The sequence below is a fragment of the Primulina huaijiensis genome, chromosome 15 (assembly GCF_012295235.1).
Source record: "Primulina huaijiensis isolate GDHJ02 chromosome 15, ASM1229523v2, whole genome shotgun sequence".
Classification (NCBI taxonomy): Eukaryota; Viridiplantae; Streptophyta; class Magnoliopsida; order Lamiales; family Gesneriaceae; genus Primulina; species Primulina huaijiensis.
In genome coordinates this window covers 23,990,702-24,010,119 of record NC_133320.1, presented here as the reverse complement: position 1 = coordinate 24,010,119, position 19,418 = coordinate 23,990,702, and the positions used below count along the sequence as shown (strand labels likewise).

The window sequence follows — 19,418 nt, the reverse complement described above, 5'->3', positions numbered from 1 at the left end:
ATTTGATAGAATCGAGGGAAGTTGAGATTGGTACTAGAGCTAATCAAAGTTCTACTTTGCAATGAGCTAGAGCTACTCGTTGTAGCTCACATTTTAACTCTGTTAGGAGATTGATTTATTCGGTTCAACATGTATATTTCTTGAAGATATTATTGAAGATGATTTGATTAGTAATATTCGTGGAGAGATTAAAGGCTTGTACCCGGAAATAAAATCATTTGAGGTTGTTTTTATCTTACTTTTTATGTGTGAAGTTTTGGAATATGTCATATGTTGCGTCAAATATTGCAAAAGAGTAACATTGACATTTTGTGTGCTGTGAATTTGGTCTATACTACCAATTGGTTCTTCAACAGAATCAAGATGATAGATAGATATTGGGAAAGCTTTTATTTTGAATCTGATAAAAGTTTTGTTAAGATAATGATATTCATGTGCCCGACTTGAACGATCGTTATATGCAAGGTTCAAAACGTTCGTGTTAGCAAAAGAATAATACAATGGTACATGATCACTATCAATTTCATATATTCAATGTTGTAATAGATTTTCAGTTGATGAAGTTGAACAAAAGATTTTCAAAGAGTTCAATGGAACTTCTTACTCTTACTGATGTATTGAGCCCTCTGGATTCAAATCATTTTCTCTCTCTACTATTTGTTCTTTAGTTGATAAGTTTTATCATCAAGATTTTACTAAAGAAGAAAGAGAAGATTTGGAGAAACAATTAGATCATTACAAGTTTGATGTGTCTCGTCTTGTACGATTTCAAAAACTTGATTATCTTCATCATTTGTGTCAACAATGGCCACAACAAATAACTAACAAATCTATCTTTCAATTGATAGATTGATTCGATTGGTGTTGACTCTTCCAGTTTCCACATCAACTACATAACAAGTTTTTTCGAGGATGAAACTTATCAAAACACCGCTTCATAGAATCATAATAAAATGGAAAATGAGTTTCTAACCAATCTCTCTTTCACAAGTACGGTTCAGCCATCTTCTACGAGCATTAACCAGTCCAATCCAAAGTGTTACAAAAACATAGATTTTTCAGGTTTCTAGAGTTCATTAAATCTCGTGACTCTACAAGGATGAATTTTACTGAGTCGAGAAAATTATATTGAAATACGAAAAAATAAATAAAAAATAATAATCCATTACTGATTTCATATATATCAATAAAATACATTGTAAACGCTAGAATAATTTGTATTCTATGGAGTTCATCCTGGACAACATGTATAGGGTATTATATCGGTAGAAACTTTTGGTTGAAGTACAATTATTGTATATGTTTTTGGTCTTTTAATTAACTAACAAAAGAAACTGTGGGAGTTCCAAAAATATATCAAAGAATACGTATAAAAATAAATCAAGGTAAATCAAGTTTTACTAGGGCAGATTATGTTTTGTATAGTGTAATAAATAAACTTGAAGACATCTAAGCATACGATTTTCCAAACTACAATTAACCATCGATAGGCGTTCGGTCTATTTACGATCCATAATGGCGATCGTCAGGCCCATTAGATAATGACCAAAGTCCGATCGTAATCTGTTTTTGGCCTATGTAAATGCTAAAATCGAAAGAAGAGCTGAATGACTTTTTTGTTATTTATTTAGATTAGAAATTCAATTCTGGAATGTCTGTAACAGAATATGCTGTCAAGTAGGATTCCAAAACCTTCTTTAGTGCTTACGCACGCATAAAAGATCAATTCTTTTCTCGAAAAAGTGTTGCAACCACCAATAAACGTATCCATATCGATTCGGAGAGAACCCGAAAAAGAATAATCAAGAACACGAAAAATTTCCTTATTTTTTTGGGTACAAGTATAAATTTTTTTAGCTCTTGAAATCTTAGCTAGATAGACTTAGATCACAACATTAGAAATTCGATTTTGCATCCACCCCATGTTTCTTTCAATAAATATCTTCATCATCATTATTATTATATGTTAGGAAAAATAACGAGTTGCAAAATGGCATATCCTATGGAAGATGCCAACATCCCACGCTTAGATCTCACTCTCTTTACCCAAAAGTGACCACAAATCCATTCACAAAGTCACCTCAATCCTTTACTGCTTTCTTGACTTCCAACTTCTTTATAACTCCCGAACAACCCCTCTCCATCGAACCCTCTTAATATCGCCAACACCACGCACACATATATATATGTATGTATATATATGTGTGCAGAGAATTGGTTGTGCTAGCTATCCCCATATCCTCTTCTGATGGCTGAGATAGGAAGAATCGAGGGGTGTGCAGCGGCGGAGTGGAGGTGGCTCCACCAGTTGCATGAATAGTTGATCAAGTGGTGGCATGCTGATGTTTTTATATAGGGCAACTTCTATCCTTCGGCATTCTCGATTCTCTTTTTTGTATAAATAAATAGTACTGCTCTGATTGTATGGCCGGCAACTATTATTGTATTTGATTTGTATTTGGGGCATACATATTTTGTTTCCTTCATAAAAATATTCAAATAAACATATCTACTAAGACACACACACAGATATATGCGGATTGTCCAACGTAGGATCATGTTTAAAACTGATAGGAAACTAAGAGATTAATTCAACTATGATAGAAACTGAAATATGAAATTTGAAAGTATAATTGAAATGAAAACTAGAAGTGTTAAAAATTTAGACTAAAATTTGTTGAGGATTCTGTCTTTTAACGAGATTTGTGTGTTCACTATATTAGTCTATGAGGTTATTTACTAAACAATAATTGCAAGTTTCATGGTAATAAAGGAAAACAATTATTTAGTCCAAAACACAAATATAGGTGGTGATTGTGCATATTGAGATTGAAATAAAAATGTTCAAGTAATTTTTATTAATTAAATAAAAATCAGAATTTTATGAGTAGGCAATTAGGCCTCGAGTAATTTAACATTTTGTCTCAAATTTGTTGAACCAACAATTTATATAATTTAATTTACTTATAAATTTTTCTTTATAACCTTGATTGAAATGATCAAATCTTTAAATTAAGAATCATTCAAAAAAATTTATATACGTTTCCTAATTGTAGGACAACATCGTACACATATTAGATTATGAAATAAATATTGAAAGTGAACCAAAATTTTCTCGCGCAATACAATCTGATTAACAAGACGTGGTCCCATTTCCCAAAAAGCATTGCTAGTTAATAGCGACTTTAGTTGTAATTGTACCGTACCACACCATAGGCACAGCAGCGAGTCCGCCACCGAGGCAGACTGTGGCGTGTGTATGTATGTATATTCCATAAAAAAACTTCTCCCTAAAAATTTATAAATTTGTTTATGCCAAAAGATATTCGTAAGTTGCTTCATCGCCAATTTCTCTCAAATTCGAGCGTTCACTCTCTAATTTATTCTCTCGGCCACCGAGAAATTTGAATCAACCCTCTTTTTTCTTTGATGCACGCAATTCAATCCCGTTTTGACGCAGATCCGTAAGCTGAATCCCTCTCTTTCCGTTCGCTGGTGCTGTCTTCCCGAGCACAGCATCAGTGATTTAAAAAAACTGATAAAGAGGACAAAGAAGTAGAATTGAATCTCGAATTTGGGGTTGAAATTGTTTGTTTGGGACAGTTAAAAGCGACTGAATTCCGAGTCAGGGGATTCGGGTTCTCAGACCCGAGACCGACCGGTCGGTTTTAATGGATCGACGCTATGGGACAGGGATTAGGCCGAGTGAGGCGAATGGTTACGCCGTTTATTCGAGGAGTGGGCGGTTGAAGAGTGGAAACGGGAACAGCATTAGATATTTTGATGATGTCCTAGAATGTTCGGGAATCTCCAGTAAGGCCGCGGAGGTAGTAAGTTCGGACCGTGATACTGTAGCCCGTTGTGGTGACTTTGTAAATGTTGGTGGAGTTGTGGATAAATTTGGCGACATTAGTGGTACTGTGAGGGTGGTGATGAGAAATGGTCACCGGAGATTTACGCGATCGGTACTGAACTCAAAGATCGAGGATTCTAAAATCGAAAATGGGGTGGATTTTGAGGTAGACGGATCGGAGGGTGCGACAGTGGCTGCCCCGGGTAGTCCGACGAAGAAGATGGAGATGCCCAAAAATATCCAGATAAAAGGACGCCCGACAACAGTTCGGGAGCTCTTAGGGACTGGGTTGTTGGAAGGGTATCCAGTTTTCTACAATGGTGGCAAGAAGGTAGTATGATCAGCTACCAGTTTTGTCTCACACTCTTACTATTGTGATTGCTATTATCGTTGTTATGCTGGTGGTTGATTATATTTAAATTGTCATTGTTATCTAGCATTCACTTTAAAAAAAAATTGAAATTCAAATGGGCGAGGAAAAGATGTTAAGATTAACTTTCTTTAATAGTTTTCTGACGGAGAATAGACCAATTTTCTGTTTCCTAGAGATTTTTTGTATTTGAAGAACTTTTTTATTGAAAAATAAATATAGTGAAAATAATATGTTGATGCATTATTGATTCTGTCTCGGAGTTATTTTTGTCCATACAAGAGGCTTGGTGAAGGACCACAAAAGCTTTATAACATAACTAATCAGGGCTAGTGACTGGCACTTTGGATTTGTTAATATGTGAATACTACAGATGCATATGTTGTTATGTGATTAATTGGGAAGTATTTATACATAAATATTTGTAGGATTGCGTACAGTTGTTAAAACCAAAAGAGTATTACAGATTGTATGAATTACGTTTAGCCTTTTGTTTCTCAATCACTATTTATGCATGGAACAGTTTTGTTTCAGAGTTTTAACTATTTCTGCTCTCTCTTCTAGGGGTTTCCTCTGCGGGGAACCATAAAAGATGGCGGTATCATTTGTTCTTGCAGTTTGTGCAAAGGAATTATGGTGAGGGCTTAATTATTTAGTAGTTCGGTGGATCACCACCATGAATTCTTGGTGCTTCTAAATATAATCCTGAGATCATGATGTGTTAACATTATAGGTAGTACCTCCTTGCAAATTTGAAATCCATGCCTGTAAATCATATAGACGTGCATCTCAGTATATATGCTTAGAGAACGGTAAAAGCCTCCTGGACATTGTCAAAGAATGCCGCAAAGCTTCTGTGAAGGCGTTAGAAGAAACCATACAAAACTTTATAGGTCCCATTCTTGTGAAGGAATCTTTTATCTGTCACAGTTGCAAGGGTTAGCGTGGTTTATCATCTCTGATCTTCTTGCATTTCATGTATTCTTATACTAAAGATAACTTTGAGCTTTGTATAATAGAGACGTTTCTTGCGACATCACCTGCAAATGTGGAACAACTTTGTGATTCTTGCACGATTATTGTGAATTCAGACGCTGTTGCGAAATGCGTGACATCTGGGTATTCTTTCTATCTGAGAGATCTTGCGGCTATTTGCATTTTTCTCAAACTCTCTAGGTGGATATGACCTGCTTGGAGGATAACTTTTTTCATTAACTGCTGGACTTGTAACATGACTAAAGTATGCATGAAGCATGATGGAAGGTGTTTGATAAGTTTTGTGAAAGGAAATAATTAACTAGAATCGTACTTGTGACCTATTTGCAAAATTTATGGTTTTAAGTTATGGAGTTATTAATGCCTAGATGTTAGAGTATGCTCCAGATTGTCCTGAAGTGAGAGAGCTAGGACTAGCGAAAGCTCTATGATCGGTGGGTCAAAATCAGAAGGCTTGTAAATGCAGATTTTCTAACTATTCTTGAACCTCATTCTGACTCTGCAAGTGATCTTTATACTTGCCTCATCAGTGTCGCAATGTTACCTTAACCAAATCTTAAACCATGAATTTCTATGGTTACTGATGAGCTATTTCAGTTTTTCTATTTTACCTTCCTGATGTGACTATAGAGCATTTTTCAAGTCACTAACTTATATATTGTCTATAAATCATAATAATCTAAGTTCTTCCATTTTTTTAACTTTATCTTTGGTTTGTCTCATTCAGCCCTTCGGAGCCAGTTTTTTGTTCTACAATTTCTGAAAATACTGAAGATCCTGACCCTCCACAAAACGAAAGTCGTCAAGGAAGGAAGAAAAGAAAGTGTGTATATTATATGCTTTCTCTTATTAATCCGATATTGCTTTTCCATACTCTGATTGGAAGGAGATCGTAGATTTAGAATCATGCCACCATGTTTGTGTCTTTAGGCATTTGGAGTTGGCTTCTGATTCAAAATATTCCAGAAGATCGTCACCCCCAATGTCAACAACAAAAGGAAAATGGGAGATAACAAATAAGTGAGTTTTTAATTTTTATTGACCACGTCTCAAGTGAAATGTAATTTTTCATTACTTGCTGTGAAGTTTTGTACTTGTATCGTTAATCCCTCACTTTTTATATGATTTTATTTGTTGTGTGAAGGCGGTCACGATCATCTTCTGCATCTAAATGCCGTTTAAGCGCTTCAGTAAGGTACACAAGGTCCGTGTCATATGTAAATACAGATGGTAGTGCTTCCTCGCATGGTTTACTGAAGAACAAGACTGGTGGAAGGCTCTTAAAAAAGTTAGCATACATGTCTATCTTTTGTAATTTCATGCCTTTTGTCTCAGATCAAACTCGAGCAATAATTTTGTACCCAAATGTTCCATCTTGGTGTTACAGGTTATCAAATACTAAATCACTTTCCAAATCCTCGGAGACTGGATCTCCATCTATCTCAGTGCAATCAAAGAGTTCATGGAAAATAACTAGAAAGTTGTTTTTACTTAGATCTTTAAATATTATTTTAACTTTGCATTTCATGTATATATTTTGTACTTCGGCATACAAGAAAATATCTGGTTTTGTACTTTATCCAGGGATCAGAGGATGCACAGGCTGGTTTTTGAGGATGGTGGATTACCAGATGGAACTGAAGTCGCATATTATTCCCATGGCAAGGTGAGTTAGATAACAGCTAGATTCTTAATCTTATTTTGATTTTTTTGTTTGTTATCTTCCTATGTTTGTACACAGAAATTGCGTGAAGGGTATAAAATGGGATCAGGAATAGTTTGCCGTTGTTGCAACACTCAGGTACCAGTTTTTTTTTTTGAGTTTGAAAGTTCTGATTGTTTTAGCTAATGCGTTGATTCTTGTTACCTATTTTGAGCAGGTCAGTCCATCTCAGTTTGAAGCTCATGCTGGTTGGGAAGCCCGCAGAAAACCGTCAGCCTCTCTATCTGTTGTCTTTGAAATATTATCATCAAACATTTTCTATTTAATATATATATATATTTAGTCCTGATGCCTTCCTTTTTTCTGCAGCTATATGTATATCTACACATCTAATGGGGTGTCCCTCCATGAATTCGCTGTATCTCTGCTGAAAGGTCGTAATGGTTCTGCCAAGAATAATGATGACTTGTGCATCATTTGTGCGGATGGTGGGAAACTTGTGCTTTGTGATGGATGTCCTAGGGCATTTCACAAAGGTAAATTTTAGATGTATGTAGATTGACATTGATTTATTGCTTGCCACATTTCCAGTTGAAATGAAGCTATTATTGTCATATGAAGAATCTAATAATAACCAACCTTTTTAATACCCTTTTGTTTTCTCCCACCCCAGTCGCCTATTTTTGTGGACAAGGGGCAGCATTGGATGGCAGAAGTACTTGAAATTTCAATAAGATTTAATATTATCGAGAGGGGGATATTTAATTTGTTCTTTGTGGCTCCAGATCCTTTTTTACTTACGATGTTTTGTCAGTATGTTCATCCTGATTCATTGTTCCCTGTTCTTTTGTCTGGTTCGAGTACATCTCAAGCCATGGGAGATAAATAATTTTCATGGATTGGCAATATTGATAACTGGTTTTGATTGTTGTGCCGCATGGACTTCATTAGTTCATGTATGAGCTGTATATCTTTCACAGGAATCTGCAGATTTGAACTGCGAAGGTTTTCTTCCGTGATTGTTGGTTTATTTTGAGGAAAAGTTTTTTTGTAATGCTACTGCACCTCTTTCATGCATACAATTTAAAAGAAGAAAATATAATGGAATCGATCTCAATAGAAAAATTATTTGCAAAAGGGGACTTCCTCGTGGCTGTTAGTTTTAGAGTATCTGGCAGTATAATAACAGTTCTTATGTGTTTTTTGAGAGCCATTTGTTGGAATTATTAATTGTCACGCATCACATCCGCAGGAACATGGTTGAGTTAGTTACCCAGGATCTAAGGTCTTCAAGTACTATTCCATTGAGTCCCTACTGCTAACACCCTGCCATCTATTGCGCTTTACAAAGCCAAAGGCATTTAAAGCCATACATCAACTCATGACTCTTATCTCAGTTGATAACTTAAATAATGTAAGAAATTATTCAGCCTGAGAAGATAATTTTCTGCACATTTCAGGCAGAGCTTTTACCAAAAATTAAATGATGACATGTGGTTCAATAAGGGTTTTGGCGTATATATTAAGATGTAGCAGCATCTTTGTGGGATATTTATGGGTAGCAATGTATGTGCATGCATATGCCTGCAGCATCTTCCAATTGTATGAGCTTTTGTGTTGAAGCAATGAAGGTTAGCCTGCAATATCTTCTAGAGAAAACCTATGTATTTATATGCAAAATATATAAGGTTTTGTCATATACGGCTGGGGCCAAAGATTTGCCATTGAATTTGAAAATTGTGCCAGTGCCAAAGTTCAGTGTCGGCCAAAGTTATGTGTGACTCTACCTTGGTTCTGTTCTCTCACCTGCTTATTTTCAGTGCATCATTTTCCAACGAGGTTTTGAAATTTTTTTATGATGATTTGCCATTAATATATAGAGGTATGCACATGTGTTGTCAGTTGTGTTTCTTTTTGAGTTGATGTTTGATTTGCGTCGTCTTGTCACTTTTCAGAATGTGCATCATTGTCATGTATCCCTCATGGTAAATGGTATTGCACATACTGCCAAAACATGTTTCAGAGAGAGAAATTTGTTGAATCCAATGCCAATGCTGTTGCTGCTGGAAGAGTTTTAGGTATTGATGCAATAGAGCAGATAAAAAGCCGTTGCATTCGCATTGTCAGGAGCCCTGAAGAAGCTGAGTTAATAGCATGTGTGATCTGCAGGTAATATACTTGTCCCTAGATAATTTCCTTGGTATTTTTGTTTTTGAAACTTGAAGATTAATTTTGTTCTTTTGTTGACATCTGAACTTATTTTGCATGCAGAGGCTATGATTTTAGCAAATCTGGTTTTGGTCCACGCACTGTCATACTGTGTGATCAGGTGTTCTTCCTGCTTCTCATCTTAGTTGTCCTGTTTAACTGAGTATTGTGAATATGGAGACCAATTTCTGATTATAATTTCATATTTCGCAGTGCGAAAAGGAGTATCATGTTGGCTGTTTGAAAAAATGCAAGATGTCTGATCTAAAGGTGCATGTTCAAAGAAAAGATCACCTGTGTGCTGTTCTTTCAATCTTTTGTAATATTCTTCTCGTTTCCCTGTTTCTTGTTCTGAATTTGATCCAATTGTTCAACAGGAACTTCCCAAAGGAAAATGGTTCTGTTCTGTGAATTGCAAGAGGATATACTCTGCACTGCAAAATTTGCTAAATAATGGGGCGGAAAAGCTTCCAGACGCTACTTTAGATGTCATAATGAAAAAGTGGGAGGGAAAGAATTTAGTTGCTGATACCGATCTCGATGTAAGATGGAGGCTTTTAAATGGGAAAAATACTTCTCGTGAAAACCGTGTGTTGCTATCACAGGCTGTGGCAATATTTCATGTAAGTTTTGTTGCATCTTAATTTAAATATTTATGATTTCACTTTTGCACTGTGTATAGTGATAGTTTCTTGTCTTTGAGTTGGTGCGCAAATTGATTGAGCAAGGTTTAGTTTGCTGTGGTTCGAAACATACTGTTGTAATAGTCTGTCTTTGTGTGCATTTTGTGTTAGTAAATGGAATCAACATCCAGTTTTCTTAATAGCATTTACTTCTTGATTTCAATGTTCACGATCTTATCTAGCAGTGACTTGAAACTTCATCATTACACTGAATGTTGGGTTCGTGTAGGTATTGATTGTCTATTCTACTCTGTGTGGCTGTTGATAAGGAACATCATCCAAATGTGATGTTTGAGTTGTGTTATTAAAGAATTTGAATTGCATTGTAATTTTGGTTTTATTTTCTTCTTATAGCGCGGATTTCTTATCCGCTTAATGTAATCACTAATTATCAATTAATAAAATTTGTTTCCTATCAAAAATAAAAACATTTTCCAATCAATTTTGGTTGATATAATTCATGATTGGTAGAATTATTTGTAGTTGTATGTTTTTCGAGACTTTTCTGTATTAATCTATTCTGTTTCCAGGAATGTTTCGACCCAATTGTGGATTCAGAGACTGGAAGGGACTTCATTCCATCTATGGTTTATGGGTATGGTTACGTCTTGTGCCTTTTACCATCATGGCTACACTTGTTGCCATAAATTTCTGCGATGCATTGAGTCATATAACTTTGTGGTATTCTGTGGGTGTTGCTCCCGCTCCCCTATCTCTCTTCATTGACAGGAGGAATATAAGGGGCCAAGACTTCAGCGGAATGCATTGTGCTATATTAACAGTAAAGTTAGACCCATTTCTCACATTCGTACTTTCTTTTCGTCCAGCTACTACTGATGTAACATTGTGTTTTAACAATATTTTCCTATATTGCAGTTCAACAGTTGTATCAGTAGGGATCCTGCGGATTTTTGGGCAGGAGATGGCTGAACTTCCATTGGCTGCAACACGTGTCGGTAATCAAGATAGGGTACGTTTTTCCTTGTTATTTGACTCATCGAGAACAGCAGGGGTAGGTCTTTGGAGAAAAAAACAACTATTAAATGTTGGTGCCTTGTGTCAAAAATCACTATTGTATTTGCTTAAATTAATAAAAAGTGGATTTGCAATTTATCTTGTATATAAATTCATTCAAACAAACCAAATAGATATAAAATCCATCATTTGATCCAAATGTGCCCTTTGTGTAATTGAAAATATTTCAGAAATGGTGTTGTTTGTTGATCACAACATTTTAGTTCAATAAATATCCAATCTTGTTCGAAAACATCAATCGAAAGAGTGTTCCTTGTCCTTTTTATTTTTCAAGATTTCCCTCATCAATTTTGCCCGTAAATATAGTTGATGGCCTCTGTCTCATGGTTGCATGCCTTTGCAGGGATACTTCCAAATTCTGTACACATGCATCGAAAAATTGCTCGCTTTCTTGAGCGTGAAACTCTTTGTACTCCCAGCAGCTGAGGAGGCAAAATCAATATGGACAAAAAAGTTTGGATTCACAACGATTACTGAAGAGCAGGTACACCAGCTAGAAGTTAACCAACCCTCGCCAAACTCTCTCCCTCGAACATGTAATGATATTTTGTACTCTGGTTGTTGCAGCTCTCGAATTACAAAAAAATTTGTTGGCAAATGATAACTTTCAAGGGGACGTCCATGTTAGAGAAACAAGTTCCGAAGTGTCGTATTATTAACCAAGATAAATCAGATTCCCTGCCCCCCGGCAGTGACTAACAAGGCAAAGCCATTGGTCCTGAATGGCTGCTTTGCAGGTTGGTTTAAATTTTCATGGTTTGTCCCATTATCTAGATAGTGCGTGACTGAGTTAAGTACTTGTGGCTTGGTTGTGGGTTGCTTGAGACGGAAAAGGAGACGAACCTGCAAATGCATTTTTCCTAGTCGGAAAAAGGTTGAATTGTAAAGTTTTAGCGAGTGATCTGTTATCAGGGATAAAACAATTCTTGGCCTGCAGGCTATGTTTTTTATAACTAACCATTTTTTCTATCATTATTCGAGGCTTTAAGTTCATGACTCTTGTATGTTGTTTGGAATTCCTTATATATAAATAAGGTCGACTTAATTTATTTGTGTTTATGTGGGTGCTACTAGCTTTTGCTCTCCCTCTCCAGGCTATGCTGTCTCATATATTCGGTATGATCCCAAATGAAATGTCATCGGAGTTGGTGTCGTGGTTGAGTAAATAAACGTTTGACAATGTTAATGAGTTTGATTTATCTCTTTCCCCAACATCTTATCATACAAGTTGTCGATACAAACCATTAAAAATATAGTATTGATATATGATATTTGAATATATACTGTTTCAAATCTATACTAATATTTGATTTTTGAATATTTAAATATGTATAACAGATATTTATATTAATAAAGTTGTTCTAATTTTATATTCGAAATCTTATTTTTTTGTATAGATATGACAATTAGTACTCTTACCATGTCAAAATTTTTCCCTTCGAAGCATTGAACAATCTTTTTCAAATTCATAGAATCGAGCAGTCATTTTGGACCTGTCATATATAAACATCCGACTTCACACAATTAGTGACTATAATTTGAGATTAGCTCAATTTGATTTTATTTTATTTTAACATAAAAGAAAAGAAGAATAAAAACATCCTTATTGTTATAAAAAAAAATGTTGGACACCTATTATGAATATTTATATATTTATGTAATTATGATTGAGATGACATACACCTATTAGATACAATAAAACATATTATGATAGTAAATATGGTTAGACACTATCAAGCTCGGATCCAATGGCGGACTTACCAGAGCCAAATAGTCATTCGTATAAAAATATATATTGTATCCTAATAAAAAAAAAACTTAACCCGGAACAAACAAACGAAATAATGGTCCAAAAATGGAATTTACTATTTGGAATAAAACATGGTGCCACTGATGTCATTTGCCTGCCTTCGGCCTCGTGGGATTGCATCAATTCTGGTGCCACTGATGTTTTTAGCAGATCAATAGGAGCTTCGAAGCTTTGAATGTTTAAGTTGAAGAAAGTCAAAATTCCCAGATCTTCCAGCATAAAAATTCAACTTTTATCTGGATAGAAGGTGAATATTTTTACACTGTGGACTGATATTACATGTACGTAATTTGTGTGTTGGTGAGTGTGTTGGTGAGTGTTTTATTCTTTGAAACATGATGTTGGGGATCAAACTTGAGAAATTCGTGTTGGGTTTTTGCTTTTAATGCGATGTGATACAATCTTGATATGTTAGGAGTTACTTTTGTTTGCAGAGAGAAGGTTTAGGAGTTGGAAACTATTGTTTCACGTTGTTAGATTGTTTGTATTTCGTGTTGATGTTAGTCATTTATATTAACAGGTGCTACATGATAAACCCAAATTTTAAATGAAGAATATTTATTAAGGATTTAAGCTTGACAGTATTAAACAACGCGTGCATTTCGGCAAAATGTAAATTACAGATTTTGAATTTTTAGGATGTGCTCAGGATTTTGTTATTGTCAGTTGGATATGGAACTTTAAAATTTATACCATTTAAAAATGAAAATTTCTGGATTTGAAATCTACAGAAAAAATTGTTCCATCCTAACACAATTCCTAGAGCATGTTGGATGTGAAAACTTGTTCATTTGAATGTAGGTTGAGCTGAACTAGATTATTGAGCATCCAATGTGATGCTACTAGAATAACTAATTCTGGAAACACTTATCATCAGTGACTTTTGGCTGTGATTTGTTATCTTCTATTGTAATTTTTTTTTTCTGGTGGTCGACATCAACTTTTTTCCATCTTTTTTTGGAATGATTCGGTGAAGGTGGGATTTGGACTGCATTTGTCAAATTTAGAGAAGTTTGTGTTGGATTTTTAGTATTGGTGTAATCAGGAAATGTGTCGAACTCTTTTCTGGATTCACGTGACCTGTAGAAGTTTGTGCTTTTGCTTTCTGGATTATCTGTCCATACTTTACACCCAAGAAATTATTCAAGTCTAAATATCATTTTGTTTCATCTCGAAGGTATGCAGATGAGAAGCTTCAGAGATCGTTTCATTCAGAAGGTGTTTCTCCTAGTCTTGCAAGAGTTATATGGATGCTTGCTGTCTGTTTAGTTTAATTATGCATGTCTGGCCTTGAGGCCATTGTTTATAAGGCAGAAAGAGCAATCTCCTTTTCTGATAGGACAAAATCACTTGATTCTATTTTATCTAATGAAAAAAGTGTCTTAAGTGAATTCAGTGGGGAGGATTCTCGGGCTGGATTGGCAACCAATGGCTTTAAAGCTGGTGAGTTCTTTCTTCACAATGGGGAATCTTATTCTGGATCCCTACTTGGCAGTAAACCTGAGGGTTTGGGGAAATATGCTTGGTCAGATGGTAGCGAATATGAGGGTGAATGGAAACATGGGATGAGGCAAGTATATGGTAAATTTCAATGGCCTTCAGGTGCGCTTTATGAAGGCGAGTTTTCAGGTGATTATATGCATGGAACTGGGACGTATTCCTTACCTGATGGAATGACCTACAAGGGTCAGTGGAGATTAAATCTCAAACATGGTTTGGGGTATCAAAATTATCCCAATAGAGATGTATTTGAAGGATCTTGGATTAGGGGAACCCGGAGGGATCTGGGAAGTATACCTGGGCGAACAGGAATGTGTATCTGGGAAATATGAAGGGAGGTAAAATGTCGGGGAAGGGAACTCTTAATTGGATTAGCGGGGACTCGTTTGAAGGTAACTGGTTAAATGGCATGATTCATGGATTTGGAGTGCACATGGGTTGATGGTGGTTGCTATGTTGAAACTTGTACTCGAGGCCTGAAGGATGGGAAAGGAACATTTTATCTGAAGGAAGTAGCCTCCCAGCTGGTCAACAATTATATCTTCATGCCTTGCGAAAAAAAGGGTTGTTGCCTGATTTAAGAAAACAAAATCAGGTTTCCCATATTCACCATGCAACATCAGTAGACATGGGAGATGTTGAGGTTGGTGGAGTCCGAAATTCTGTTTGGAATTCATTTGATAAACTCTCAAGGGGTTTGTTAAATCTTGAGCAATCTCATGCGGCAAATGTTTCCCTGAAAAGGAGCTGGAGCCTTGAAGTATCTATTTAGAAAGTTATCGGGCACTACAGATCATCGAGTACATCTGACACAGTTCTAGATGGAGGAGATGATGGGATCAACATAAACTGTCCAATCTTGGAAAGTGAGTATATAATATACAGGGAGTCCTAATCAGTGAGCCCGTATTAAGCAATCAATTTTCACCATCATCCAGAAGAGCAAACAGGCGACAGAAGAGACTTGCAAGGGAGATAAAGAGGCCAGGTGAATAAATTATTAAAGGCCACAGGAGTTATGATTTAATGCTAAGTCTGCAACTTGGGATCAGGTATGATGACTATTGACTAGTGCAGATTTTTTTCATGCCCTTTTAGAAGTCCATAAGCGGACATTTGTGATTATGCTATTAGATTTTCAGAGTTTGAAAATGTGTTTTGGATTTCTATAAAATTAAGTGGTAATCCTTGTTTTCTTTCTCTAAGAATTTAATGCAACTCTGATTTAATGAAGAGTGTGTTGCATGTCCTGACCTCCAAAACTGAACGCAATTGTTCTTTTGCTTATTAACTGGATTACTTTGTAAAAATCTTGGATTCAATCAATCAGGAATTAAATTAATAGCCTTTTGGTCTATTCGACTTGCTTGTTGAGTTCCTTTTTGGATCACTGATTGAATTACAGAATTTATCAAGATTGTAAAACTTGCAAGTTCCTTCTGTTCGTGTGGAACTTCATTCTCGGAAACAAGCTCTAACTCTCCATAACTTGTTATTATTTAGATAATTTCTGGTCATTAAAAACAAGATCTTGAATTCTATCAAATTTGATTTCATGGAAAAAATGATTTCCAAAAACAAAGCTCAAACGCTCCGTTATGTGTGATTTTCATCTTGTGTGTAAAGACATGAAATGAGAACAGATTTGGGAGTTAAAGGCTGGTTTCATTGAAATTATGATAGTGTGAATCATCATATCTCATGGCTAAGAATCATATATTGCTTAAACAATTATATGTCATGAGGAAATTTACATGTGTGAATACATAATAACAGTGTTTGGAAACAGCAGTTTCAAAGTACATGCAAAATGACAACTGATTAGCTATGGAAGAAGGAAAAGATTGATGAATTTTTATCCGTGACTTTTAAGTTTGACATAACTCATGATGAAATCCATATACATGAATCACATGCCTGATTTTGTCCCTCTTAGCTTGGCAGACCCAGTTAAATTTAACTTGTTGGTTCCTTGACTGCTGAAACCTTTTCGTCTAGAGTTATTCTTTATATTTCCTGTGCTTGGTTGATATGGATACAATCTTTATCCTCGTGCCATTAGTTGAGTTTTGTTGATTTTGAAGAATGCATATTTTGCTCACAGAAAAAGAAAAATCCACTCTATCATATTAATCGGTTCTTAATTCAACCCTTTCTTGCCCTTGTCTTAAATCACTTCTGAATAGCATTTAGAACATGATCAGATATACTGTGGGGAAAATTACTCCCATACCAAGTCGAGAAGTTAGGGCAACAGATTTTGGTTCCAATGCAAGTTTTTGGATGAATTTTCCTAGAGAAGGCTCACAAGGCACATGAGTCCGAACGCTATGTTGAATGTGCCCATGTTGACAAGACCCCGAAATTAACACCTCCTCGTCAGTCTGATTATTTCAAATGGAAAGACTATTGTCCGATGGTTTTCAGGTGCGATTCTTTGACAGCAGCAGCTCCTTTGCCTATGTAGATGTTCCTCTTTGTTCTGGATTTTAACCTAAAAGTGTTTCAACTTATTCATAGAGACTTTTTGTTTATGAAATTAACTACTCCCTCCTCCCGAGCGTTCCATATATTTAAATTTGTGTGTATTTTCACACAGATTAAAAAAGTTATTGGAAAACTAAATTTTAGAAAGAAATTTCCAATTTTACACTTATTTCAGTTTGCAATTCGACCAGCGATTTCAGTTTTATAAGAAAATAAATATCATTTTTATATAAAAATGATATATTATGTTTTTCCTCGTAGGAATTTGAGAGAGATGTTCGAGATTGATGCAGCTGACTACATGATGTCAATATGTGGAAATGATGCCCTCAGGGAACTTTCTTCTCCCGGTAAAAGTGGTAGTGTCTTTTTCCTGTCTCAGGATGATCAGTTCATGATCAAGACATTGCGAAATCGGAAGTCGAGGTCTTATATCTCAATCTTAACTTTTTATTGGTTAGCTTATATTCTTGATGTTGTGAGCTGTCTAATGTAATGTGACATGATCTTACGAAAACAATGATTCCGTGGTTTTAAAATTTTAAAATGGGTATATTACCCGTGGTTGCATTTGTAGGTTCTTCTGCGGATGCTCCCAAACTATTGTAGTCATGTGTGTACATACGAAAACACCCTGATAACTAAATTTTTTTGTTTTCACAGGATTAAACCTTCTTGTGGTCAAAAGGTAACTAGGATTAGTTTTAGGACGATTATGTTGACTTGTGACCTCAACACAATTTCTTTGTCATTATCTGATCTTTTTCAAAATCATCTCCCCGAGGCCCGCTGCCTCTCTCTTCCAAAAAATTTGTCTTGAAAAGTAATTCTATGCGTGTGCTAACTGCTAATTCAATCGACTTATTTCTTGCTCTAACAGATGTCTGCTTGGCAGTTCCGTTTTGTCGTCATGGGAAACATGTGCTGCGCAGAGTTAAGAATACTATGGAGATTTGATTTGAAAGGTTCTACATTAGGACGTTCTGCAGACAAGGTTGAAATTGACGAGAATACAATACTCAAGGATCTCGATTTGAATTACTGCTTTTATTTGGAACCTTCTTGGCAAAATGTCCTCCTACAGTAAGTGGCTATTAAATTCAAATTTTGCTTCAGCTTCCTTTAGGCCATTACGTTTCGTCATTGTCTCCGGGAATTATTTAATATTTCCCTAAAACTAACAGACTGCTGGACACGCTATTGCTCTATGTTTCTTCTAGGAGAATTCCATGTCATCGATGGGAGATCATTCATCAAACTTACATTGTTATGAACATGATATATCTATTTGCTTCATTCTTTGTTCTTTTTTCTCTTTGCTTGAGATGGAGAGTTTACCTTGAGTGGATGCCCGTGTCAATCTTGAAAAGATAATTCAGTGATTATCCTTCAGATCGAAGTATCATGTGGTCTATTTGATGGCATAGTAATGTTGCTGTTCTGTTCTACTACCCAGGCAGATCGAAACAGATAGCAAATTCTTGGAATCAGAGAATATAATGGATTACAGCCTCTTGCTAGGTGTACATCACCGAGCACCACAACATCTACTCTCTCATTTGTCTTATAGTCAGCATATTTTGGTGGATGGACTGGGAGTTGTTGCAGAAATGGTAAGTTTTGTTCCCCATGGCATTGCAAATCATGATAAAATCTGATATACCTTTTTTGTGTTTTCCGGTTTCCATGGCACATCAACTTTTACCAAGATTCTTTGATTTACTCATATCTTGTCATTTGCTAATGTTGATCTACAACCTCCAGAGTCTATGGAGGATGAAATCTCTCCGCAATGCCTTGTTTTGGTCCCTCGCGGTGCTGATGACAAAGATGTCATTATCGGCTCTCATATCAGAGGCAACTGTTTGCGAGCATCATCTGCAAGTGGCAACGAGTAAGTAGATCTTCTCCTTCCTGGTATTACAAGGTATCGAATAAGCTGATTTTTCTCTGGTACTTTATGTGTTTTCCTTAATACGAAGTCCCTTAAATTAAAATGGTGATCGATCGCCTCCTTTCTGGGAACTTTAGAACAGTTTAAAAGACAGAAAATTGAAGCTTTCTGTGTGAAGGACTGTCATATGACTAGATTAATGTGTGGTTTAAAAGATTTGAATTACATTGCTACAATGAACTATAGTAGCGTGACTTTGATGCATGGTGACAGACTTCAAATCCAGCTTGGTGTGAATATGCCAGCCAGAGCAGAACACATCTCTTGAGGAGACGATGCTCAAATCTTTCATGAAGCATATGATTTCCTGTATTTGGGTATCATCGACATTCTTCAAGAATACAATGTGAGTAAGAAGATCAAGCACACATACAAATAGATTCACTTTGATCCCCTGTTGATTTCCGCCGTCGACTCTAAGTTCTATTCTGAGCGATTTTTAGAGTTCATTCAGAGGGTTTTTCCTCCAAACGCCTGAGGGGTTAGAAACTTAGAGTGAGCGCCAAATAATTGTGTTCTCTTGTATTCTGTGGCGCAGCTCACTAGCTAAAAATGTTTTCATTTTTGTAACTCTTCTACAGGTAGCTTAATTTGTTCTGTTTCTTGAACTTTGCCTCCTATTTATCTGAGTTTTTTATGTTTTGCCCCTCAACTTTTTTATTTTTAGCAAACTACACCCTATTCAGTTTTTGTAACGTCGAAAAATATTTTGACATAAGCCAAAGTTGAATAAATTTAGCACATAAAGAAAATAATAATTTTCAATTTCTGAGTCAATAATATAAACGTTACAATATGCCATCAGATATTCCAGATATCTTAGGTTTTTATAAGTTTAATTGTTTTTAGATAGTTTTTT

At 35.7% G+C, this 19,418-nt stretch overlaps 1 protein-coding gene and 1 pseudogene across 2 annotated transcripts; both read left to right on the top strand.

The window, feature by feature from the left end:
* The first annotated feature begins 3,292 nt into the window (after positions 1-3,292).
* Positions 3,293-11,857, top strand: LOC140958955 (uncharacterized). 2 transcript variants are annotated; one of them, XM_073416599.1, is made up of 21 exons: positions 3,294-4,184; positions 4,788-4,859; positions 4,957-5,161; positions 5,243-5,342; positions 5,947-6,042; positions 6,150-6,239; positions 6,364-6,507; positions 6,607-6,699; positions 6,804-6,885; positions 6,961-7,020; positions 7,100-7,152; positions 7,252-7,418; positions 8,838-9,051; positions 9,154-9,211; positions 9,304-9,360; positions 9,468-9,713; positions 10,304-10,368; positions 10,503-10,559; positions 10,650-10,743; positions 11,152-11,292; positions 11,376-11,857. In XM_073416599.1, the coding sequence occupies exons 1-21, from the start codon at positions 3,672-3,674 to the stop codon at positions 11,505-11,507; spliced, it is 2,739 nt and encodes a 912-aa protein (XP_073272700.1). In that variant the 5' UTR covers positions 3,294-3,671; the 3' UTR covers positions 11,508-11,857. The 2 variants fall into 2 exon arrangements, with proteins under 2 accessions (XP_073272701.1, XP_073272700.1); XM_073416600.1 differs by lacking the exon at positions 11,376-11,857 and having other exon boundaries at positions 3,293-4,184; positions 10,503-10,554; positions 11,152-11,275.
* An 843-nt stretch (positions 11,858-12,700) lies between these two features.
* LOC140959875 (phosphatidylinositol 4-phosphate 5-kinase 9-like) lies at positions 12,701-19,037 on the top strand (annotated as a pseudogene).
* The last annotated feature ends 381 nt before the right edge of the window (positions 19,038-19,418 follow it).